This window comes from Haliaeetus leucocephalus, unplaced genomic scaffold (assembly GCF_000737465.1).
Source record: "Haliaeetus leucocephalus isolate CR32 unplaced genomic scaffold, Haliaeetus_leucocephalus-4.0 Scaffold450, whole genome shotgun sequence".
NCBI lineage: Eukaryota > Metazoa > Chordata > Aves > Accipitriformes > Accipitridae > Haliaeetus > Haliaeetus leucocephalus.
In genome coordinates, this window is record NW_010972886.1 from 6535389 (window position 1) to 6554899 (window position 19511).

Sequence of the window (19511 nt, forward strand, 5' to 3'; positions counted from 1 at the left end):
AGAATATGGAGAAGTGCAACTTGAAAATATTAAAGGAAAAGTATGACTCAAAAGACTTAATGTGCTAGTGATGTTTCCCAGGGTAATTGGGAAGGTTTTAATTAGCAACAAGTATGAACTTAATGTCACTTCGGAGAAATTCATGACATCTAAGTATCACAGTCTTCTACTCAAGTCAGATGAAAGATGTTTTTAAAAACTGAAAATGAGCCTTCTTTTTGAATACACTGCAAAGATGCATGCGTAAAGGGATGTGGGCAAAATCCCAGGACAAATCTAAAGCACTCCAAAACCCAATAATATGAAAAAGCACTTTTCTGAGACAAAGATTTTAAAAATATCAGTGACCTTGATAAATACCCAAAGAGCTTCATAGTTTTAGGAAAGAGTCTCAGTTAAGGTCTTAATTTTGTGAGCCTGACAACTGTACCACATGATGACAAAAATTCCCCAAAAAGTAAAGTTATCATTTATCTTTTAATTTACAGACTGTGTCTGAACAGAGCAAATCTGATAGTGTTTAAAACCCTGAATTGCAAATATACCAGTCATACCAAACTTACAATACACTGTCTTCCTACCTCTGCCCTTGTCTTTCTTTACCTGGAGAAAAAAAAAAATTAATTCAGGAAGGTTTTCCTGACTAAGATTAAAATATGGAGAATTGTCCAGAAAATTTATGGAGAAATCTTACTGTGGTTGAAAATGGCTGTTCTGGCATCAGACTTTTGCAGCATCCACAATTCCTGTTCTGGTTCAGCATCGCACCTCATACTTGACCCTACAACTGTCTTACGTGCTGAATTGTGCTCACTACCCACCTCTGCCTCACTGTATCTAACTAAAGGAAAAAAGAAAAATATCCAGGAAAGGATTCAGATTTAAACGTTACTGTGTTCCAGGTCCTTTTGTTTACCCTGAAACGTCAAGAGTCCTTGAACCCTTTTCCCTCTAGAGATTCTGCTAAATCTCTAACTTTTTTGTAAATACACACTTCATGAAGCTTCATTGTTAAGTAATTCTTCTTGACTAAATATTATTCAAATACTGTTAGTATTTAAATACTAAAGAAATACCCCAAATAAATACTACTACCAATAAACACCAAGTAAAAGCAGTGGATATAATACTAAATATTTTAAAATTCAAACTAATTTTTCCCCTGACAGTACAACATAAGTGAGATGACCTTTGTTAGGAGTGGTGACATTTTTTATTGGAGCAGTAGGTACCAGCTTTGAGGCCTGGTTACTCAAATAGTACATATGATCTCTCCTTACACCTTTGCCTCACTTTTTCTACCATCAAACTATAATACTGAGAGCTCTTTATTTAACAATAAAATATTTATAACACTTAAACCTAGAGGTGGCATCAAGTAAAACATACATTTTTATTAGTCTAATATGACAGCTTTGCTGTGCAAATTAGGACTAGGCACAAGACTACTTTATGCTGTGGCACAGAACAGCTGTTGCTGATTTTTTGTTTCATCTTTGATTCTCTGGATTCTTAATGTAAACAATATTTTTTTTCGAAGTAGAATTCACGTGAAAGCTCTGGTCTGGGAGGTTTGATGCTCTAGAGCTGTACAATTATAAATGGTATTACTGTGTTTCAGTACTTGACCCACTTGTCTTCTGATAAGTCAAAAGTGAAATCTAAAATAAAATTAAAATAAGGTTTGGGTTTAGGCTGGCACTTGAGGTTGAAGTTTCATGACCCCTTCAGGGGATCACCCAAAGGCAACAAGCAAAAAACCACCTGACTGCACATTTTCTAGGGTCTCAACTGAGTCAACGAAATTTAAATGTTGTATAAACCAGACTCTTGAGTGCTTTTCTAAATGCAGAGCAATTAAATTATTCATTTAATCATAGTTCTGGCACTTACGATTGTCACCTGAGCCAGCCTGTCTTCCCGAGCCTGCAGTCAGACTCTGACAGTTAAGCATTTTAGTGAGGCGGGCAGACACATAGATGCCCTGCAGCCTCTATGGACTCATGTGTTACGGCATTTGGTCATTGTAGCTACGCAGCACTGCAAGCACTGACTAGTCCTGATTCAGCCGAGGGGACTGTCTATTCCACTGCGTTATTATGGCAAGTAAAAAACGGGACGTAATGCCAATGCAATTAATATTTGTTACTGGTGTAAACAACAGTAGAAATTAAAATTTATCTGACATAGCAAAAACCATGAATGAAAGAAAGCTGAGAAGTAAGTTAGGTGTGGGAGATAAAGCACCTCTCCCCAGTTTAATTCCATTCCCTTTGAAAAAGCAGATCAAAGGGACAGAATACAGAAAGCCAGTGAGGCCATTCTGGTTTTGTAAGGGTCACTAATCTGCAGCACAGAGCCACTTTCAGCAACTGATGATTTATTAATCTTAGAAATATGTTTTGAAGGTTCTTGTTTAGGGCTAACAGAAGAAAGCAAACACCTTTAGTTGCCTCTAGATAGAAAGCTGGAAGGTAGAGAGCTAACAAGAACCTCTGTTTAAGGCTGTAAGGAGAACATAGAAAAAGGTGACAGAAAGGCTGTTTTTTCTAATATGTAATTCTCCAAGAAATTCTTCAATTGACTTCTTTGCCTATTTCCCATATGAAGTCAAATTACGTAAAAGAAAATGCATGGCAGTTATTTACACTCTTGAAGTTCAACAAGAAATGTCAAGATTCATTGCATCTGCATCTTTAGAACTTGAAAATGTTCATGATTTTTTGTGGATCCATTTCAGATAGAGAGAGTAGATCTGAGCTCTACTAATATGGACTGACTTGCAATTTCCTAGCCAAAAATCTTATGAATTTTTTTCCTGTTCCTCTGAATGCTTGTCAAAGTCAGCTATATCTCAGTTAAGTTAGCTGGTAATTGTGCAAGTCTGCTCAGAATTGCTTTTTTTTGTGTGTGCAGAAGCCATGATCAAGTTCTAAAATGAAGTTACCTGATGGTGCTCCAAAACACATGGATATCTTTGAAGCTAAAGCTGGACTTCAAGACACCAATTTCAAGCAAGTGGGATCTACATTCTCTATTCCTCTTGTATCCTCTGATTTTGTCTTTGTCTCTCTAGAAATATGCACACACCCTATTCTCCATAAGAAAGGAATATAAGGAATACGTCTATCCACATATTCCCAAATCAGAACCATCTAGAAAGTTGAACTTTCTAAAAACTAGAAAGCTGGACCATAAAATGTTGTGCTATTTCAGCGCTTGAGGATGTATACAAGCTTTAGTGTAAAAAAAAGTTCTTTGAGTTCACTGTTTGGGAAAGTCTAAATGTTAGGGGTTTTTTAATGCCAAATGAGGATTTTTTTGTAATGTTAATATTAAAAATCAAAATATTGATCAGGAACAAAATAGTTCATTTAAATTGTTTTGTAATGAATGCCACTGGAAAATATATGCTAATTACTACTTAGTGGAGAACATTTTTTGCTGAAAGATCTCCATCTGTTCTATTTGGCATAAATCTTCTGTTCATTCCCATTAAGCTAAGCAGTGTAGAAGCAGTTACCAGAAAAATAAACAGGCAAAAAGAAGAGAAATTAGATCAGGGATCTGATGCAGGTAGCAGTTAAAAAGAAGGGTAGTACAGGGGCGAAAACAGGAATAAAAATGAAGAAAGTAAAGCAAAAAACACCAAAAGTAGACTGCAAAGGAGGAAGTGATACTGCAGGCCCATGACAAAGAAAAAAAATGAATGCAAAGGAATATATATTGTTATATACATTGTTAAGAGACCAGGAATGTATGGAAACAGAAATGAGCTCCTGTCACAATGATACTGAAAGCCTGTTGGGGTAGCAGTATGTCCAAGGTAAAGCACCCAGCTATCCAGCAGGAATTAGTTGTTTGGGCTAAATGCTGCATCAATACAGCCAGCCACCAGGCTTCTGATTAGAAGTTAACAGCGTGGGCAGAGAAACTTCAGGTCTGTGCACCTATGTGTCTAGGCAAATCCCAATAATCTTCCGAGAGTGCAGGTGTACTATTTGCTACTAAAGCACCTACTAGAATGATGCCAGCATATTAAAGTTTACTATTTCTGCTGTAAGCAATAACGAAAATTTTTCACAAAAGCAGCCAGTTAATACACTAGCACCGGACAAGACGTTACCTTTATTTTTTCAGTTAAACCACCGACAAACAGCACGGCATTAGCATCTACATCCAGAATGGTATATCCAGGTGGGGAGACAGCACTGAATGTGGCTGGCACAATGCTGGCTTTAGGACCATCCAGAGCTCGCACTGATATTGTGCCATTTTTCCCAGTCCTGGAGATTTTAACAAAATAATTTAAGCATACAGAGTCAGTAGTTAAACCAAACATAGGAAAAGTCTATTTTAGATGGCATCTTTTAATAGAGGCATGTATTACTGATTTGATTATGTTCCATTTTGATACAAATGAATACTCTTATGCCTGCGTAAGTTAAAGACATGATCACAGAACCAGTGTTTTTTCTCACCTCAATGTCCTTTTTGAAGAAAATTCACTCTACAGATGAAGTGGAACTTTCATTGACTAAAACAAAGAAGTTGCATTTTTTTTTCTAAAATTCTGAACTATGCTGCATGGAAAGATGCAAAATTCCTTTTTGTCTAACTAGAAAAAAAAGATGGGCTTGGAGTATTGAAATAACAAGCAAACTAAAAGTTAAAAGCATACCTTTCAGGAAGAACTGTCATTTATGTTGAATAAAGCTTTACTTGAAGAACATACATTTAGAGCACAGCAAGGAAGACTGCATAACTTAGGCTACTGAATAAGCTAAATGAAGACATTGCTATCCTGTATTTACAGAATCCCTGGATCTAGAAAGTTTACTGGACCAGGGCTCTAGAGGGTGGAAAAATCCTATAAGACTATGCATTTTATGTCTAAAAAAATTTTTCATTCTTTGGCTTAGAACCTATTACCCAAAAACCAGAATTAGCTGAGAGTTTTCTTATGAAATAACACAGAACTGGAAAAAAGCCACTTAAATTAAAAAAAAAAATTTAAAAAAAAAAAAATTACTTGAGACATTTCAGTTTTGATAAATTTCTCCTGAACTATGAAGCAGAGTTACAAAGTAATTTTGAGGGTTTCCCATCAATGGGGAATACCTTTGTAGATCTATGCTATCTTGCCTCCTTTGTAGTCAGGGATCTCAAGGCTTTCAATGTGAAAAATACATATTTGCAAAAAAACCACTGGAGCTCTTCAATTACCCACCCATACCTTGATTTGGCAGCTCTGGAAAACACATGGATGGGATTCGGTTTCCTAGTGACATCTGGGGTATACGAACATGACGTCCAAATCATTTTAAAGAAGTGGGCTAAAGCCATCCACATTATTCTAAAGATTTTTTTTTTTAAATTTCCTTTTAATGACAATATTTTACCTTTTATTCCAAAATCAACTGAATGATAAGTAGATAGCTTTCTAAGCAGCAGAAATTCCAAGTTTTCACTTTACTTTTTTTCAGGTTTATTGATGTGAAGCCCTTTAAAGGATAAAAGTTCTCAATGTAGTAATTGTCAAAACACTAACAGTTGCTAAAGGCTTTCTTTTAAACTGCTTAAGTTTGATGCTCTCCGAAAGTCATTGGCACTTTCAATCTATATTGTGGTGCAATCAAGATTCCAGTTTAAAAACGTCCAAGTGCAATAATGCATAAGTCACCGAACAGACTGACACTTTTTAGGGTGCCTAATATGTCACAAATAGCACAGATTTCTTTCATCTTCAAACAGACTGAAATGCTAACAATGGAGCCCCTTCCATAAATAATTCTCTCTTATTTAGGGAGGACAACTGAGCTTGAAGAAAGAACTTGGCTAACTTGACAGCAAAAAGACATTGCTATCCTGTGCGTGACAAGTCATCAGGTTAGAAGATATTGTTCTAGTGATAGTCAGTTCTGCAAAACTGGAGGATTACACAAGATGTACCAGCGCTGTCTGGCTGATCATCTGAAAAATTCACATAATGCCATGCATGCAGGGTTTGCTCTTTAGGGGATGCATTATGTAAATGAGATTACTTTTGCAAGTCATCAACATTAGATTACAAAATATCATTTAGAAACCTCTGCTCCTCGACCCCTTCAGAGCACAGAAAATCTTCATTGGAAAGTATGGCTTAGATTTCCCACAGTAGTTTAAGACTGAATTCTTGCTGGGCTGGGCTGGATGTATCTAAAGTGAACTTGTGATTCAAGCGTTCTTTGTCCTCAAAGGAAGGATGCTGCTTAAACTCTGTCATTAACAATTAAAACAATGGTAATACTTAAATAACATTTTATTAAAATCACAGCTAATCAGGTCCTGCTCCTAACTGGGCCTGCTGAAGTCAAGTGACATTGTTTCACTGATCTAGGGAGTCTCAAAAATATTCTGTCATCTCTTTGGCTGCTTCACAAAATTGACATTGTTTGCATGTTGCAAATCTGCTTTGAATCATTTTGTCACATACTGTTATGCCAGGCTTTCCTTTGTTAACTGATACTTTGATTGCAGCTCTTGATGCCAATCAGATTTGCCTCTGTAAGCAGGTAAGTAACTCTGTAAGTGACATTTGTTAAATTCCAGTACAATCAGAATATAGGGAATTCCCTTAGGAATTCCTATAGGAATAAACAAATTTTACTTCAGTTCCATTAAAAAAAAATAATTCCATTATAACCTCTGCATATACAATAAAATGCAAAGTATTAGTATGCTTTAAATAAAAAGGTGATGAAAATTAAAAGTGTCCCTGGAAACAGATGCAGTAATTATCAATTTAGTCTTAACAAACTGGAAAATTTGGTGCAAACATTAACTGAACTGAACATCTCTGATCACTACTCAACAGTCAGCTTTTTCATATTCATTCAGTATGCTGAGTGACCTTGAGAATTCACAACCTCTGTGCCATCGCATCTCCTCTTTTTAAGGCCTTTTGGGATCCTTGATAAAGAACTGCTATCAACCTTTAAACTGACCACATCATTATTATTGTGTGTCAATGCCTCTCACCACTGAAATCGATGGCAAAATTCAGCAAGGCCAGAATTTCATCTTATGTCCCCATTCTAAATGGATGCCCTGCTCCAGACGTTCAGGCAGCTCTGTCAGGTTGCTGAAAAAAATCTGTGGCTGGAACTGAGCAGAAATTTGGAGAAAAAAGGTGAGGGAATGAAATGAGTAAAATTCTCCAACAGCTTATGAAGGGAGTCAGGGGAGAGTTATCAAATGGACTAAAATGTTCAAAGTTGAAGAATCTTCAGTAGGGTACGTGATTTATGAAGTCTCCGTTAAGAATGCAAAATCAGTCCCGAGCTCTTCATCTTAATCCCACAAATCCAACTAGTGTCTGTGCAATCTAATTCTCCCAAACACTGCTCTGTACTTCAGATTTCTGCAGCTGTAATTGTTCTAAATTGCTGATCCAGCAGTTTGTTCAAAACTAATGGCATGCACACCCTATATATCCAGAACAACCAGCTTAATAGGCAATGTGCTTTTGTAGAATGTGTGAATTTTTATACCATGTCCTGGCTCCATATTCTGCTGAAGCAGCTTTCTTGTAAATGAAAGTCTGGCATTACTGTGTCATGAAGCTGTTTTAGTATGCATAATATGAACTGGTGAAGATTTCAACAATTTGTATGGTACCCCAGTTTGTTTCTTCCTAGCAATAAGGTTTCATTAAGCCATCTTCTGGAGATGGTGCCATAATTTTATTTAATTCTCTGTTCTGAATGGCTGATTTCTGTGATTTCACTAAATTATTTAAACTGGATGCCGTTTCCTCCTCTGAGAGCTATGGATGTAACCAGAATTAGAATGCTTTGTTTTCTTTCTCCTTCTTTCTCTCATTTTCTGACTATGTTATTGGTTCTATGTTTAATATTATGTGAAATTAACTGTAATGATCCAGGAGGAATTACTTAGCTTCATATCAACTTGCAATATTACCTAAATTACTAAGATGTGTTCAGAAGTAGAAGATAAAGGATATAAAGGTATGTAATCCTTACGCGGTAATTACTGTGTCACGTGTTTGCTATTTGAATAGAAATATAAGCTTCAACTAACAAATGTGAAATTTGAATATTAAGGTATCTATATTTCTAAAGTTTCGAAGCATTCAACAGCTGATCTCAAATTACGAAGTATAGTTTAACGTTCCAGAATATTTCATCCTTGAGGTTTCATAAACTGTATTTCCAGTTTGAAGAGACATTCTGCCTATGGTAATGGCATTTTGAGTAAGAATCAAGATACTGTTGTATGACAGACCATTCATTTGCAGTACTGTATCAAGACCAGAAATTCAGAAAAGCTGCTCCTCTTTGAAATTCAAGGAGAAAAGAATAGTAGTTATCTGTTTGAGTGCCAAAACCTGTAACTGATTTTAAAAGGAAGCTAGTTGAAGAAGAGAATCGATAGAGTGATAGGTAAACAGAAGGGAATATAAGCAGTCATAGATTGTTGATGCTAGAGGGGAAATATGTGATGAAAATAAATTTGTGACACAGAACAATTCACATTTCAATAGTAATTGTAGCGTATACATTTTTGGTGCTATTGGATGTAGGTTCAAAAGCTTTCGTTAAACCAGACTAGAATTTCTCATATTTATGACGTTATCTCTTTTTAAAAAAGTTGATGTTTCAAACATAGCAAACCATGTAAACCTGAGGTATGCCAACTTGAGGACAGTAGATTAGAAGCAGAACTTGTTAAATTTAGTCATTTTTTCTTTAAGAACCAAATCTTGGAAGTGAAATATATACTTGCCTAGAGGCTTCAATCCGGTACCAAAACCCATCGTCAATGGTCAGATCTGGATACTCTACCCGTCCAACACCAGATCCCACATCCCACAGGAAGCTCACCTTGCCTTTGCGCATCTCTATGGCCAAAAAGTCAGTCTACATGTAAAATATGAAAATAGAAACAGTCTCATACTTTAATTAAAGGAAGTTTTCCAGAACACTTCACATTTCAGAAGGTCTGATGAGGCATCAGAAAACCATATATAGACAGTAAAGTATGAATATAATTTCTCACAGTGATCTAAAATAAGATGCTTTTTTTCCTGCCTTTGTTGGTTCAAACAAGGAATCTTAAGCCAAAGATGGCAAATTACTTCTGTCAGTGATACGCAGTAAGTGGCTGCTAGACTGACAGAAATGTTAATATTACAGCCATCAAGAGAAGAATTTAACTCAGAGTAACATTGTTTGTAAAACATCCATTGGATGGCAGAAAGATATCAGGATTCTAGACTAATACATGATGCAATCTGGCCTCTTAATTTTGTATTAGGTAAATAAGAAATATAGTTCAAAATGCTAGAAATAGAATACTTTTCCCATTTACTGAATTATTATTGATTATTCTAGAAGTCTGTCTGCTATAGGGCTCATGCAAAATGGAATCATTCATCATTATTATGCTTGGAATTGTAGTCTTGACTTAAAATTACAATAATTAGGAGCTTTGACAGATGCAAGATGATTAGCTATTTCATTCTCAAGGGAAAACCCACAACCAACCCCAGAATTACCCTGGTTGCACTGCGCATTTTAAAGCTCTTATGTAGTCCATGTACAAGTCTCCCATTTCATATCTAGTTAAAATAAAAAAAATATAAAAAATATTTGCTGGTCATATTTTAGAAGTCCCTATATTAATAACAAAGACAGTAAATGTCTAGATTATCTTAGGCCCTCTACTACTGCTTTGAAGCACCTAGGAGAGAAAAAAAACTTTTTTCATTTTCTGCATTTGTCAGTAGTCTGATTTGCTCGAGCAACCCTGACATGAAAAGCAGGAGACAGACTTACAAACTTGGCACTTCCAAGGTAAAAAAGCAGATTGTCAGCAACTACAGTCTTCACATTGACAATGACGGTGTTGTATGTTCCCTTCTTTATTTCTGGTCTGTATGTGCGTATACAATTGCCTCCAGAGGACACGGACACTTTGATCTTCAAAAAAAAAAAAAAAAAAGCATAGCAGAAAGAATTCCGTTTACTGCTTATTATTCCAGAAATAACTTTAGATGCTTCCAAATAATTATAAGAATATTATACTCTTTTTTTCTTCCTTCCCATTTCTGTGTTACATGTACCAGGGAGTTGCTTGGATATGCACAGGAGGTAGAAATGGAATTTTCTTTCTTGGATTGTTTATTGAAAGGAAATAAAAGCTCTTTCTGGCATTCACATTTGAAAGGATGAACTGTATGGATTAAAAATAGCTAGAAGATATACTGGTCTAACGCAAACAGCAGTGGAATTCTAGCAGTAGAATGTGCAGCCAGGAAAATAAGCAGCACTCCTGGAGGGATCACAGCACATTGCTATTGGGTAAACAGGATGATCTATTTTTCCTTTGTAATATCTTCGATTATGCCAATTTAAGACACCTTTTAACAATTATTTTTAAAGCAACAGTTGTGTCTATCACTGCTTTTACATAGCCCCTAACGGACTTGGTACTTCTAAGTAAGTTTCATTTTCATAGCCAAGTGACATGTGCATTTGGATATGTGTGCTAGTTTCTTCAGGCTCTGAGCACAGATAAAAACAGTATACTGTTTGCTTTCATGATGCCAGCATAGACATAATGACAGTACAATGGTATTTCAATTCCAGCTAGAGATGTTTATGTGTTAGAGTAGATGTACATAATGGTATCACCTTATGTTTAGGGCAAACCTTGTCAAAAAGGAGACCCATCATATGACCAAACTCACAATTTCCCTATCTCAGAAATGCTGAACAGTTAAGTACTTCAAAACCTTCAGACAGAAGATGAATGTAACAAAACCATATCATCACTGTAGCCTGTCTTTCTCTTGTGTGTAAATTTCATCGAGTGTATGGAATACACTCCTTTCCCAGGATCCTATTACTGTGTATTCTTGGTTGGTTTTGGTTTTTTTTTTTCAACCATTTGTCAGGAAGTTTTCTTAAGTACAATCTTCAAGAGTTTTTTTTTCCTTTGCTACATTAGGTCACAAGCTGAATAACCTTACTATTAAGCAGCTGATCCTCAAGTTAAGAGTATTACTCAGTCAGGGAATGGACTCCAAACTCTTTAAATGGACTAGAAATATATTCTTAACTCAACTTTGAGTCCTCAGAACTGCTACTGGACAAAGAAAGTTGGGAATATGGGAAAAGCAAATAGACTCAGTAATTTCAGTGAGTTCGAGATGGTGCCATTCTCAGGTAATGTAAGTTCTATGAAATGAAATCAGGGGCTTAGTATCAGTGCTGAGGCAAAACCCCACACTTTCATTTTCACAAAAAAATCAATGATCTTGGACTCTTCTGCTGTATTATCATCCACAATACTTCTTAAATAATAACCTTTCCAGATATATTCCTACAGATGTTATCAGTTTAACAAGGGCATGTTTTAAATGAAGAAACAAGAAACAGGATGAAAATCATCAGAACATTTTCTTTTTATCTGAGAAATTATACTCCATTATTTGCTCTCCTTGCATGTGTTTAGAATTAGAAAGGATTCACCCTGTGGAAAAGAAATAGAAAAGTAGAAAATAAAATCCCATCAATACTCAAAAGGTCATCTTACTGAGAAAGAAGGCTTACCGAATTGGCTTGCTTCCGAGCTTGGTTTATCAGCTCTTTTATCTGAGAAATGTTTTTCCCTAAGTTATCCTGAAGTTCTTTGATTGGCTTGATTTTATCTAGCAGGCGATCTGCTTCCTTTTCTAGGGTTTTAATACTGGAATCTGCATCAGCAACTTCATAAGAAAGAACAAGGCAGAGTTTTAGAGAATAGTGTCAGAGAGTAATTGTACATTGCAATAATAAAATCCAAGAAAATTCTGCATACACAATACTGAGGTGATTGTATATGCTACTAGGAGGTACACACAGACCAGAAAGCTACCTGAACAGAAATAAGATAATTTAAGAATATTTAGAATCAAGTTAAAGTAGCAATAGTAGCAAACGCACATGTTAAAGCAGGATTTTGAAGCAGTAACTATGCTTCAGGTCGGGATAATACTAATGGAAAACACTTCCTGTAGCAAAATACACTTATGAATGAAATATTTACTTTCTTTTTTTTTTTTAAATTCCAATTTTGAAGAAAACTTCTAGATTAATGAAAACAGGTTAGTTTCCATTAGTAATTTCTGAAACGGGGTTAGAATTAACTTGAAGTTAGTTCTTGAATTAACTATAATGGCCACAATTAGAAAAAAAGCTTTATTCTGGTCACAAGTTTAAAATTCTGGATGTGTACTGAAAGCAGATTAAAAACCAGTGGCAGTAAACTGCAAATATTTTCTTTTTCTCAGGTGAACTTAATAATTTCACAAGGACATTTTTTCTTTCTTTTTCTTTACGTTTCAAATTACTTTGTTGCCTCTTAACATACAATCAGTAAACAATGCCCTCTGACAGTTCATCAGCAGATCTAAGGATTGCAACACTTGGCTAGCATGAGAGTATGGGTTTGTGTGGATGAGACTGAAAGGGACAAACCTGCATTTACCAGAAGAATTTATACGTAATAATAATTGTAATAATAATAATAATAATAATAATACCTAGATAAATCATGAAAGTCTGCATAGCTAGTTTTTGAATAGTCACCCAGACACTGATACCAAACCTTCAAGATGCTTCTTCAGGTTTGATATAAGTGAAACTAGTTACCAATTCACTTTATCTCAGAGCCTTCAAAAAGTAACTATTTAACTATTTCAATGAATGTGAAATGTAGAGCACCATGCAGAAGCTTTGGTGGGAAGCAGTGAATCATCATTTACTGGAAAAGGCACAATAAAAGCAGCAAGAAAGAAAACATACGTACTGATTTCTGTAGGCAAGATATGGAGACAAAAGACAAAAAACAGAAGATAACGTAAGAAAATGTTTTGAAGATCTAAACATAAATGTAAAGTAAATTAAGGGACAGGATTAGTCTAGAAAAAACTTATTACCTTTTATATATTGCACATCTACATAATGAGAATTCAGGCCCTGAATTTTGACATACAAGAGAGCCTATGTCTACTTTAGCATGTAGTCATGAGTGCCAACACACTCACTATATACATTTGGACTGGTTTACTCTCCATTTACTTCAATCTCATCCTGTAATCTAAATATCCATTAGCAGTTGGAGAGCAGTAAAAGTGTACTTCTGCAGAACATCTTCCAGTTATGCTTTATCTGACATGAAAGAGTTTGCAGGTGTTAAGACCACTCCTCGATGTGAACAAAATAATGGTCACTGGGGACAATTAAGAGAATCACTTCTAAATTATCACTCCTAATCTCAACTAAAATGCTAAGGTATACACAGTCTTAGAATACTTGGGCTGGGACAGATGGCCTAGTCTAGATCCAGCAGTGCCAAGAAATTACTGCTTTTAGGCCACTTCTCATTTGTTTATCGCTACCCTGCCAGAGGTCATTACCTCATAGATCTGCTTGTTCCATAACCTGCCGTAACCTAACCACACTATTTCAATCAATAACTACTTTTCATATTGTCTAAACTAGTATGGATCAGTCTGCCTGATGGGGATTATACCTGGGGCTCACACGTATCTCAGTTGATGAGGGATCAGGAACTTGCAATAGGCAGGCAGTGACAAACAGCCATTGGGATTAACCTCTTTCACTGGTACAGCTACAATTTGAAGAGGATATTTGTCCATAGAATGAGAATGACAGCCTCCTAAACTGGATATTTCTAAGTGCCCAGCTTCATCAAGCTGACACAATCTGGGGAGGCCAGGTTAGCTGAGAAATTAGTCCTTCAGTAATTTTATAAAGACACTCTGGTTTTGTGGTCAGCCCTGGATGTATACACTGATATGATATGTTCTAGTAATCTCCCATAAAATGTGTTGTAATTCAGAATTCCATTTTATCCATCATAAACAAAGTGAAAATGCTAAAGAAATTGTCACATTTGATAACAGAATTCACTGTAAAAAACCACGAAAAAACCAAACCCAAAACATATAAAAAGCATTCCCAGAATCTCCTTTTTCTCTTTCTTCTTAAGTGTCTTCAGCGTTCTACCAAAACCAGTAATGTATATGAAAGAAGTAATGCATTTCTCCCAGAACTGATTATCTGACTGACTGAAGACAGGGTTAGTGTGTGGAATTTTGCTTGAATCAAGGGGTGAATTGCCAGTCAGAATCTTTGATTATTCCCCTCCTAAATACTTTAAAAAGCAGTCCATGGAACAAATCTATCCACTACATGTTCATCCTGTTGTCATTAGCTTTTTTTCCCAACTACTAGCAGCAGTCCTTAGGATTTAAAATTCTTTTTATACCTAAAGTCCAGAAAATAGAAGTGATAGAGGTTCCTTTTATCCTAACATGCTGTAGTAATGCTATGTGAGCAAAATTCTGGAGTGTCTCTGTTTCATTTTGAGATGTGAAATGAAAGCAACAAACTGAAAAAACCCACCACCAAACAATCCCAAAAAGATCTTACTGTTCTTGATAGGATCCTTCACAACAGCATTTGTTTTTGCCACGTCATCTGCAAGTTTGCTGTAGTTGTTTCTCAAGCCCAGGAGATTCTGGTTGAGGTCTTTAATCTGGGCCAGGACATCATTTGCAGTGTCGTTGGCTTGTCTTGCTTTGTCTTTGGCTGCCTGTACCTTTATAGCTGTATCTGTAGGTAGAAAAGGATAAGGAAATGATTGCCCAGAGTACTGAAGTTTCCTTCATGCACCTTAAGAATAAAGTTGGGTCAAAATTGTACCATCTTAAATTGTGTTGTGTAGTTCTTTGGGAGCTCCTACTTCACATGTAGTAAGACATTACTAGTTGTAAGTGTGGATTGCAGAATCTGGCGCTTTATGTCTTTTTTGAGACATCAAGCGCACCTGAGGAAGAAAAAATGCTCCAGCCCTGTTTGTAGGTAAAGGACAAATCATTTTTATTAGGTAAATTTTTGTGCAATTTTCTTGTGTACTGAAAGTTGCTATTGACTTATTGGTTAACCTCAGATCAAGTGTGAGATATAATATTTGATATTTACAATAGAAATAGGACTTTCAATGTTCTGATGTATGGAGTACAGAAACCTAGCTCCATGTGTTTCAGTTGAAATTGTGACAAATAATCTTGTGAATCAGGAGACCAAGGGTCCATTGACTGAGTTAATCACATACATTCATAGACATCCTTGGTGACCTTGAGCAAAACAATTAGCCTAATGCTGCCCCGCCTTTCTGCCTGCAAAATGGAAATGAATGTTCTATCTTTGGGGTGAAAACATTCAAGTCTGGAATGTTTTTGATTCTGCTATTGATAAATGATAAACAGGCAGCTAGGTATTCTAGTAGGTATTTATTCAATTCCTGTGTTAGTAAATCGGATTGCTTTAAAATTTATCATGCAGCTCAGGTGGTGTTGCCATGCTGGGATTACAACACATGATGAGCCATCAGCACAGGTTGTGCTGGGCTAGGGAGCTGCCAAATTTTCTGAATTCTCACAGGTGGGAGGAAGTGAGCAAGCAGAAAATGTCGCAGTGGACACTCCAGCTTGCGAGGGAACCCATGTGAACTCCCACTCTACTGCCACATCACAGTGGAGTCGTGGGACCCGCAGGAACCTGTTTTGCCATCTGCCTCCTGTGAAACTGTTCTTGGAATTGCTTTCCCCTTGTGTTATCCAAGGTATCCTCGCATCCCTCAGTCATATGAGAATTTTAGAGTGCAGCTAAGAAGTTTGGACATCTCTGAAACAACCATGTAGATAGTACCACTTGTCATACTGAATGGGGCTTCTTGTGGTAGTCCCTGAAGTTAACAGACTGCATTGCAGTAGTGGGGAAGGCACAGGTAGTTGTGTTTTCTTTAAATTTCTGACTAAGAGACAGTTGATATGAGGTAGTTTATACCAACATCTGCTTGAAGCAGATTGTACATTCCTGATTCTATGACTGTGTGAAGACACAGGAAATACGGACATTTTCTCCATTTCAAGGGATCAACAGCACAGTTTTCCAAATAGTCTCCTAGGCAGGTCCTTCTCCTTCTCTGGAACATCCGATGTGATCAAGCCTGTGGCCTGGGGAGCACATGATGCTTCCTAAAGCCATAGAGAATTGGTGGGTTTGTCCTGCACACTGGAGAGTTACATGGCCCTTTTTACTTTCTTGAGTAAAGATGTATTATACCTGTGCTCCAAACAACTCCACCCCTATTTCTGAAGTTTTGGCTCTGAAAAGCCCCAAAATACAATAGCACCTTAAAAATACAACTGAACCTTTAATAAACCTTTATCATCATCAGTACTGACAAGTGAAAGAATAGAGAGCTCTGATTGCCTTTTTTCACTTTTCTTTTTTTTCATCATATCTAAGCATCTCTTTTTGAGGCCATTATTAGTGGTCACGTACTCTTCTGGCAGAGTGAAAGTTGGAGTTACTGTGTTCCTTCCCTCTATTGGTCATACAAATTATATGTATTTTCAGCCACACTTTAAATTATGCCATCCATGCACATGTAGGTTCTTCTCCTAAGGTGGTCTACCTGTCTATCCCATTTTGAATCCTTCTGCTTTTATCTGGCTATTAGTATAGCATGGACACAAGAATTATTAGTTTAGGCTATTCTCTGCTTTCTCGAACCCTTGAAGAACAAGATATATGACTGGGTCATTTCCTCCCCCATCCTCACTCTTTATTTCCCTGTTGGACAACTAATTTACTGCATTTTCTTAGTCATGCCATTTATTTGCTCTGAATTTCATTCTTAATAGACATCCGCTTGTTTTTATGAGTGTCCTTGTCCCAAGAGCAAGCACCCTGTAACTCTAATCTGACAAGAGTTTATTACATTGCTAATGGTTGCATATTTCATATTTCTTTTACTTGTTTCATATTTAGCAGTCTGTGTCGTAAGGTCAACTGGCCTTAGAGGTCCATTTTGTTTGACTGAGACATCTATCTGTGCACAAGAAGAGAAACAGTCATGTCAATACCTGTGGCCAAAACCCAGGAAGTGGCATAAGATGAGCATGACATATTAAAACAAATTTTTGTGAATGCCTGATTTCAAGGATCACTAAATCTAAACCAAAACTTTTTGGTTATCTGGAATCTTAGAGCAACAAAAACGTGCAAGATGAATAGTAAATTGTTTTTCATGCCAAGTTTTTACATGCAGTCTGAACCTTCCAGACCATCACAAATCAGATAGAATATGGATTTTCTTTAGAGACTTTTCTTACAGCATATCTTCAGTTTATAAAGTGCTCCTTGGAACAAAAGTCGTAGCAGATTACATTGATAAAAACCTTTTTATTTTCTAAAACAAACATTCAGTTTATCACTGTCCATTATAATGAAACTATGTTGTAGCTCCCTGCCTCTTGCTATCACAACACAAAGTAGTTAACATCCTAGGACTTCGTGGTTTTAATGAGTATTACAGAATTAAAATTTTTTTTCGCCATATAGAATTCAAAATGTGCACAGCACTTCAGAGTTCTTTGAGGAAGGCCTGTTCCAGTTCTAAGCAATTTACAGTCTAAAAAAGATATACAACACCAAACGGTGACTGGAAATGATACTGCAAAATAAATCAATGAGAATGTGGCAGAAAGGTAAGACAAAACCCAGCAAGTTTCATCCTGCTTTTTCTGAAAAGTCAGTAAGTCTTTATTCTTCTTGGCTTAAATTATACTGGTTAAATTATAATGGTTGATTGAACAGTTCATAGAAAGACTTTTCATGCCTAAAGAAAAGACTATTTGTCTCAGATTATACCATAATTCCTGATATCATAGTCCTTTTCTTTCTGAGACCTTTTGCAAACTGCAGAAACATGGTACCTTTTACCCTGCCAAAATAGCAACATACCATGTAACTGTTTTCAGTTCAGTTCTCTCTCTCACATTGCTCATCTTTGTCTTATTACAGTGGCCAACAGTCAAAGTGGACACAGGCAAAGATTAATCAGACAGATGTTAAGTGATGGAAAATGAAACAAAAGAGCAGGGATGAGTCAAGTATTGTGGCACTTTTCCAGCTTACCGTTAGGAATGGCTGACAGCTTTCCTAAGGTTTCATTCAAAGCTCTCAGGAGAATGGAATTCTTCTCATCAGCATCTTTCAGCCTGTTCTGCATGTTGTCCAGATTATCCCCCTTTTCTATAAAAAATGCACATAGTACAGAAGCTTTAACTCTTTGTTTCCACTATCCTTTCTTTGAACATAATTTAAAATGCCTAATAACCAACAAGCCATTTATCATTAAGATATTATACTGTGTAAATAAGGAAGTCCAGTAAAACTGGTTGTAGGGTTCACTGATAATCTTCTTCTGTTTCTTTAAGTTCCCTATTTCCATGGTATCTAACTGCTTGAGTTCCTTGTACTGTTGTATATTTATCAAGGGTTTTCCTAGGGTGTACAGAGGAAAGAAAAAAGACAATCACAGATGGTATGATTTATGCAAATTCACACAATGACCCACTGATAGATTCAACAAGTGTGATGTTTAGTCATAGCTTTGATTCCTAGATTAAGCTACTACTGAAATTTTCCTCTTAAGGTGGTTGTCTGGGTTGAATGAGTTGAACATAGTGTGAAAGAGGCAAGATTGATTAGGTCAGCTTACTGTTGCAATTAGACTGGCCAGAGCCCAGTTCTCTTGGATTTTCTTGAAGATAACTGATGTTGACATAACATTTGAGAAAAACACATGATATCACCCTAGCACTGATCATCAATATGAGGAGAATACACTAACAACAGGTTATTATGAAATAAACATACTAAATTTTTTTGGAAAAAGCCCATTTAGTAAACAAAACTCAAAGCTAAGGATTTGTTCAAATCGAAGAACTAGTACAAATCAAAGGCACAAGTGTGTCATATTCGGTACATTACAGATGAAACTGATGTTGTCCTTTACAGGTAAGTTCCTATTCTTCAGCAGTTGCTTTGAATAAAAATTATGGATTTTTTTGGAACAGTATCCAGCATAGCAATAATTTTTCAAACTCTAAAAGTGAGATTCCAACTAAGCTTTACGGCTATTTAAATGGACATTATTTCAAAATTTGGAAGTAAAGTTTGGTACAGAAAACAGTAGTTAATGCTTAAACTACTATCTTAGGGGGCATTTTTCATAATTTCTTTGTATCAATATGGAACTCTTTGGAACAGTCAACTGGTAACTTCTTATCTTACAGACATGCCCAACTGGGAAACTAATTCAACATCACTGTGATTCAGCAGGAAGAGGAGAATAATTTGTAGAAAAAGAGTTCAGGACACAACGTATGACTGTGACCTTCAGAAATGTGACAGGTTATTGAAAATAAACACCTAGTTTTTGGATACTTATCCAAGTAGATACTGGGATAGGAAACCATAACAGAGATGGGGTTTCTTGGTGAATTACAGTCACATACTTGTCAAAAACAAAAAGTATCTCTTTTTACTAAGGGACAATAATTAGATATGTCATTGGTACTC

General features: G+C 36.2%; 1 protein-coding gene across 1 annotated transcript in view; it reads right to left on the minus strand.

Annotated features, from left to right (window-relative positions):
• Nucleotides 1-19511, minus strand: part of LAMA2 (laminin, alpha 2) — a 282120-nt gene that overhangs the window by 37634 nt on the left and 224975 nt on the right. Inside the window, exons 42-48 of the mRNA XM_010575039.1 lie at nucleotides 18063-18179; nucleotides 14505-14687; nucleotides 12856-12861; nucleotides 11619-11773; nucleotides 9840-9983; nucleotides 8788-8921; nucleotides 4127-4286 (exon numbers count right to left, since the gene is read on the minus strand). Of these exons, the coding sequence (XP_010573341.1) occupies nucleotides 4127-4286; nucleotides 8788-8921; nucleotides 9840-9983; nucleotides 11619-11773; nucleotides 12856-12861; nucleotides 14505-14687; nucleotides 18063-18179 (899 nt within the window). The remainder of the gene's footprint in view (nucleotides 1-4126; nucleotides 4287-8787; nucleotides 8922-9839; nucleotides 9984-11618; nucleotides 11774-12855; nucleotides 12862-14504; nucleotides 14688-18062; nucleotides 18180-19511) is intronic.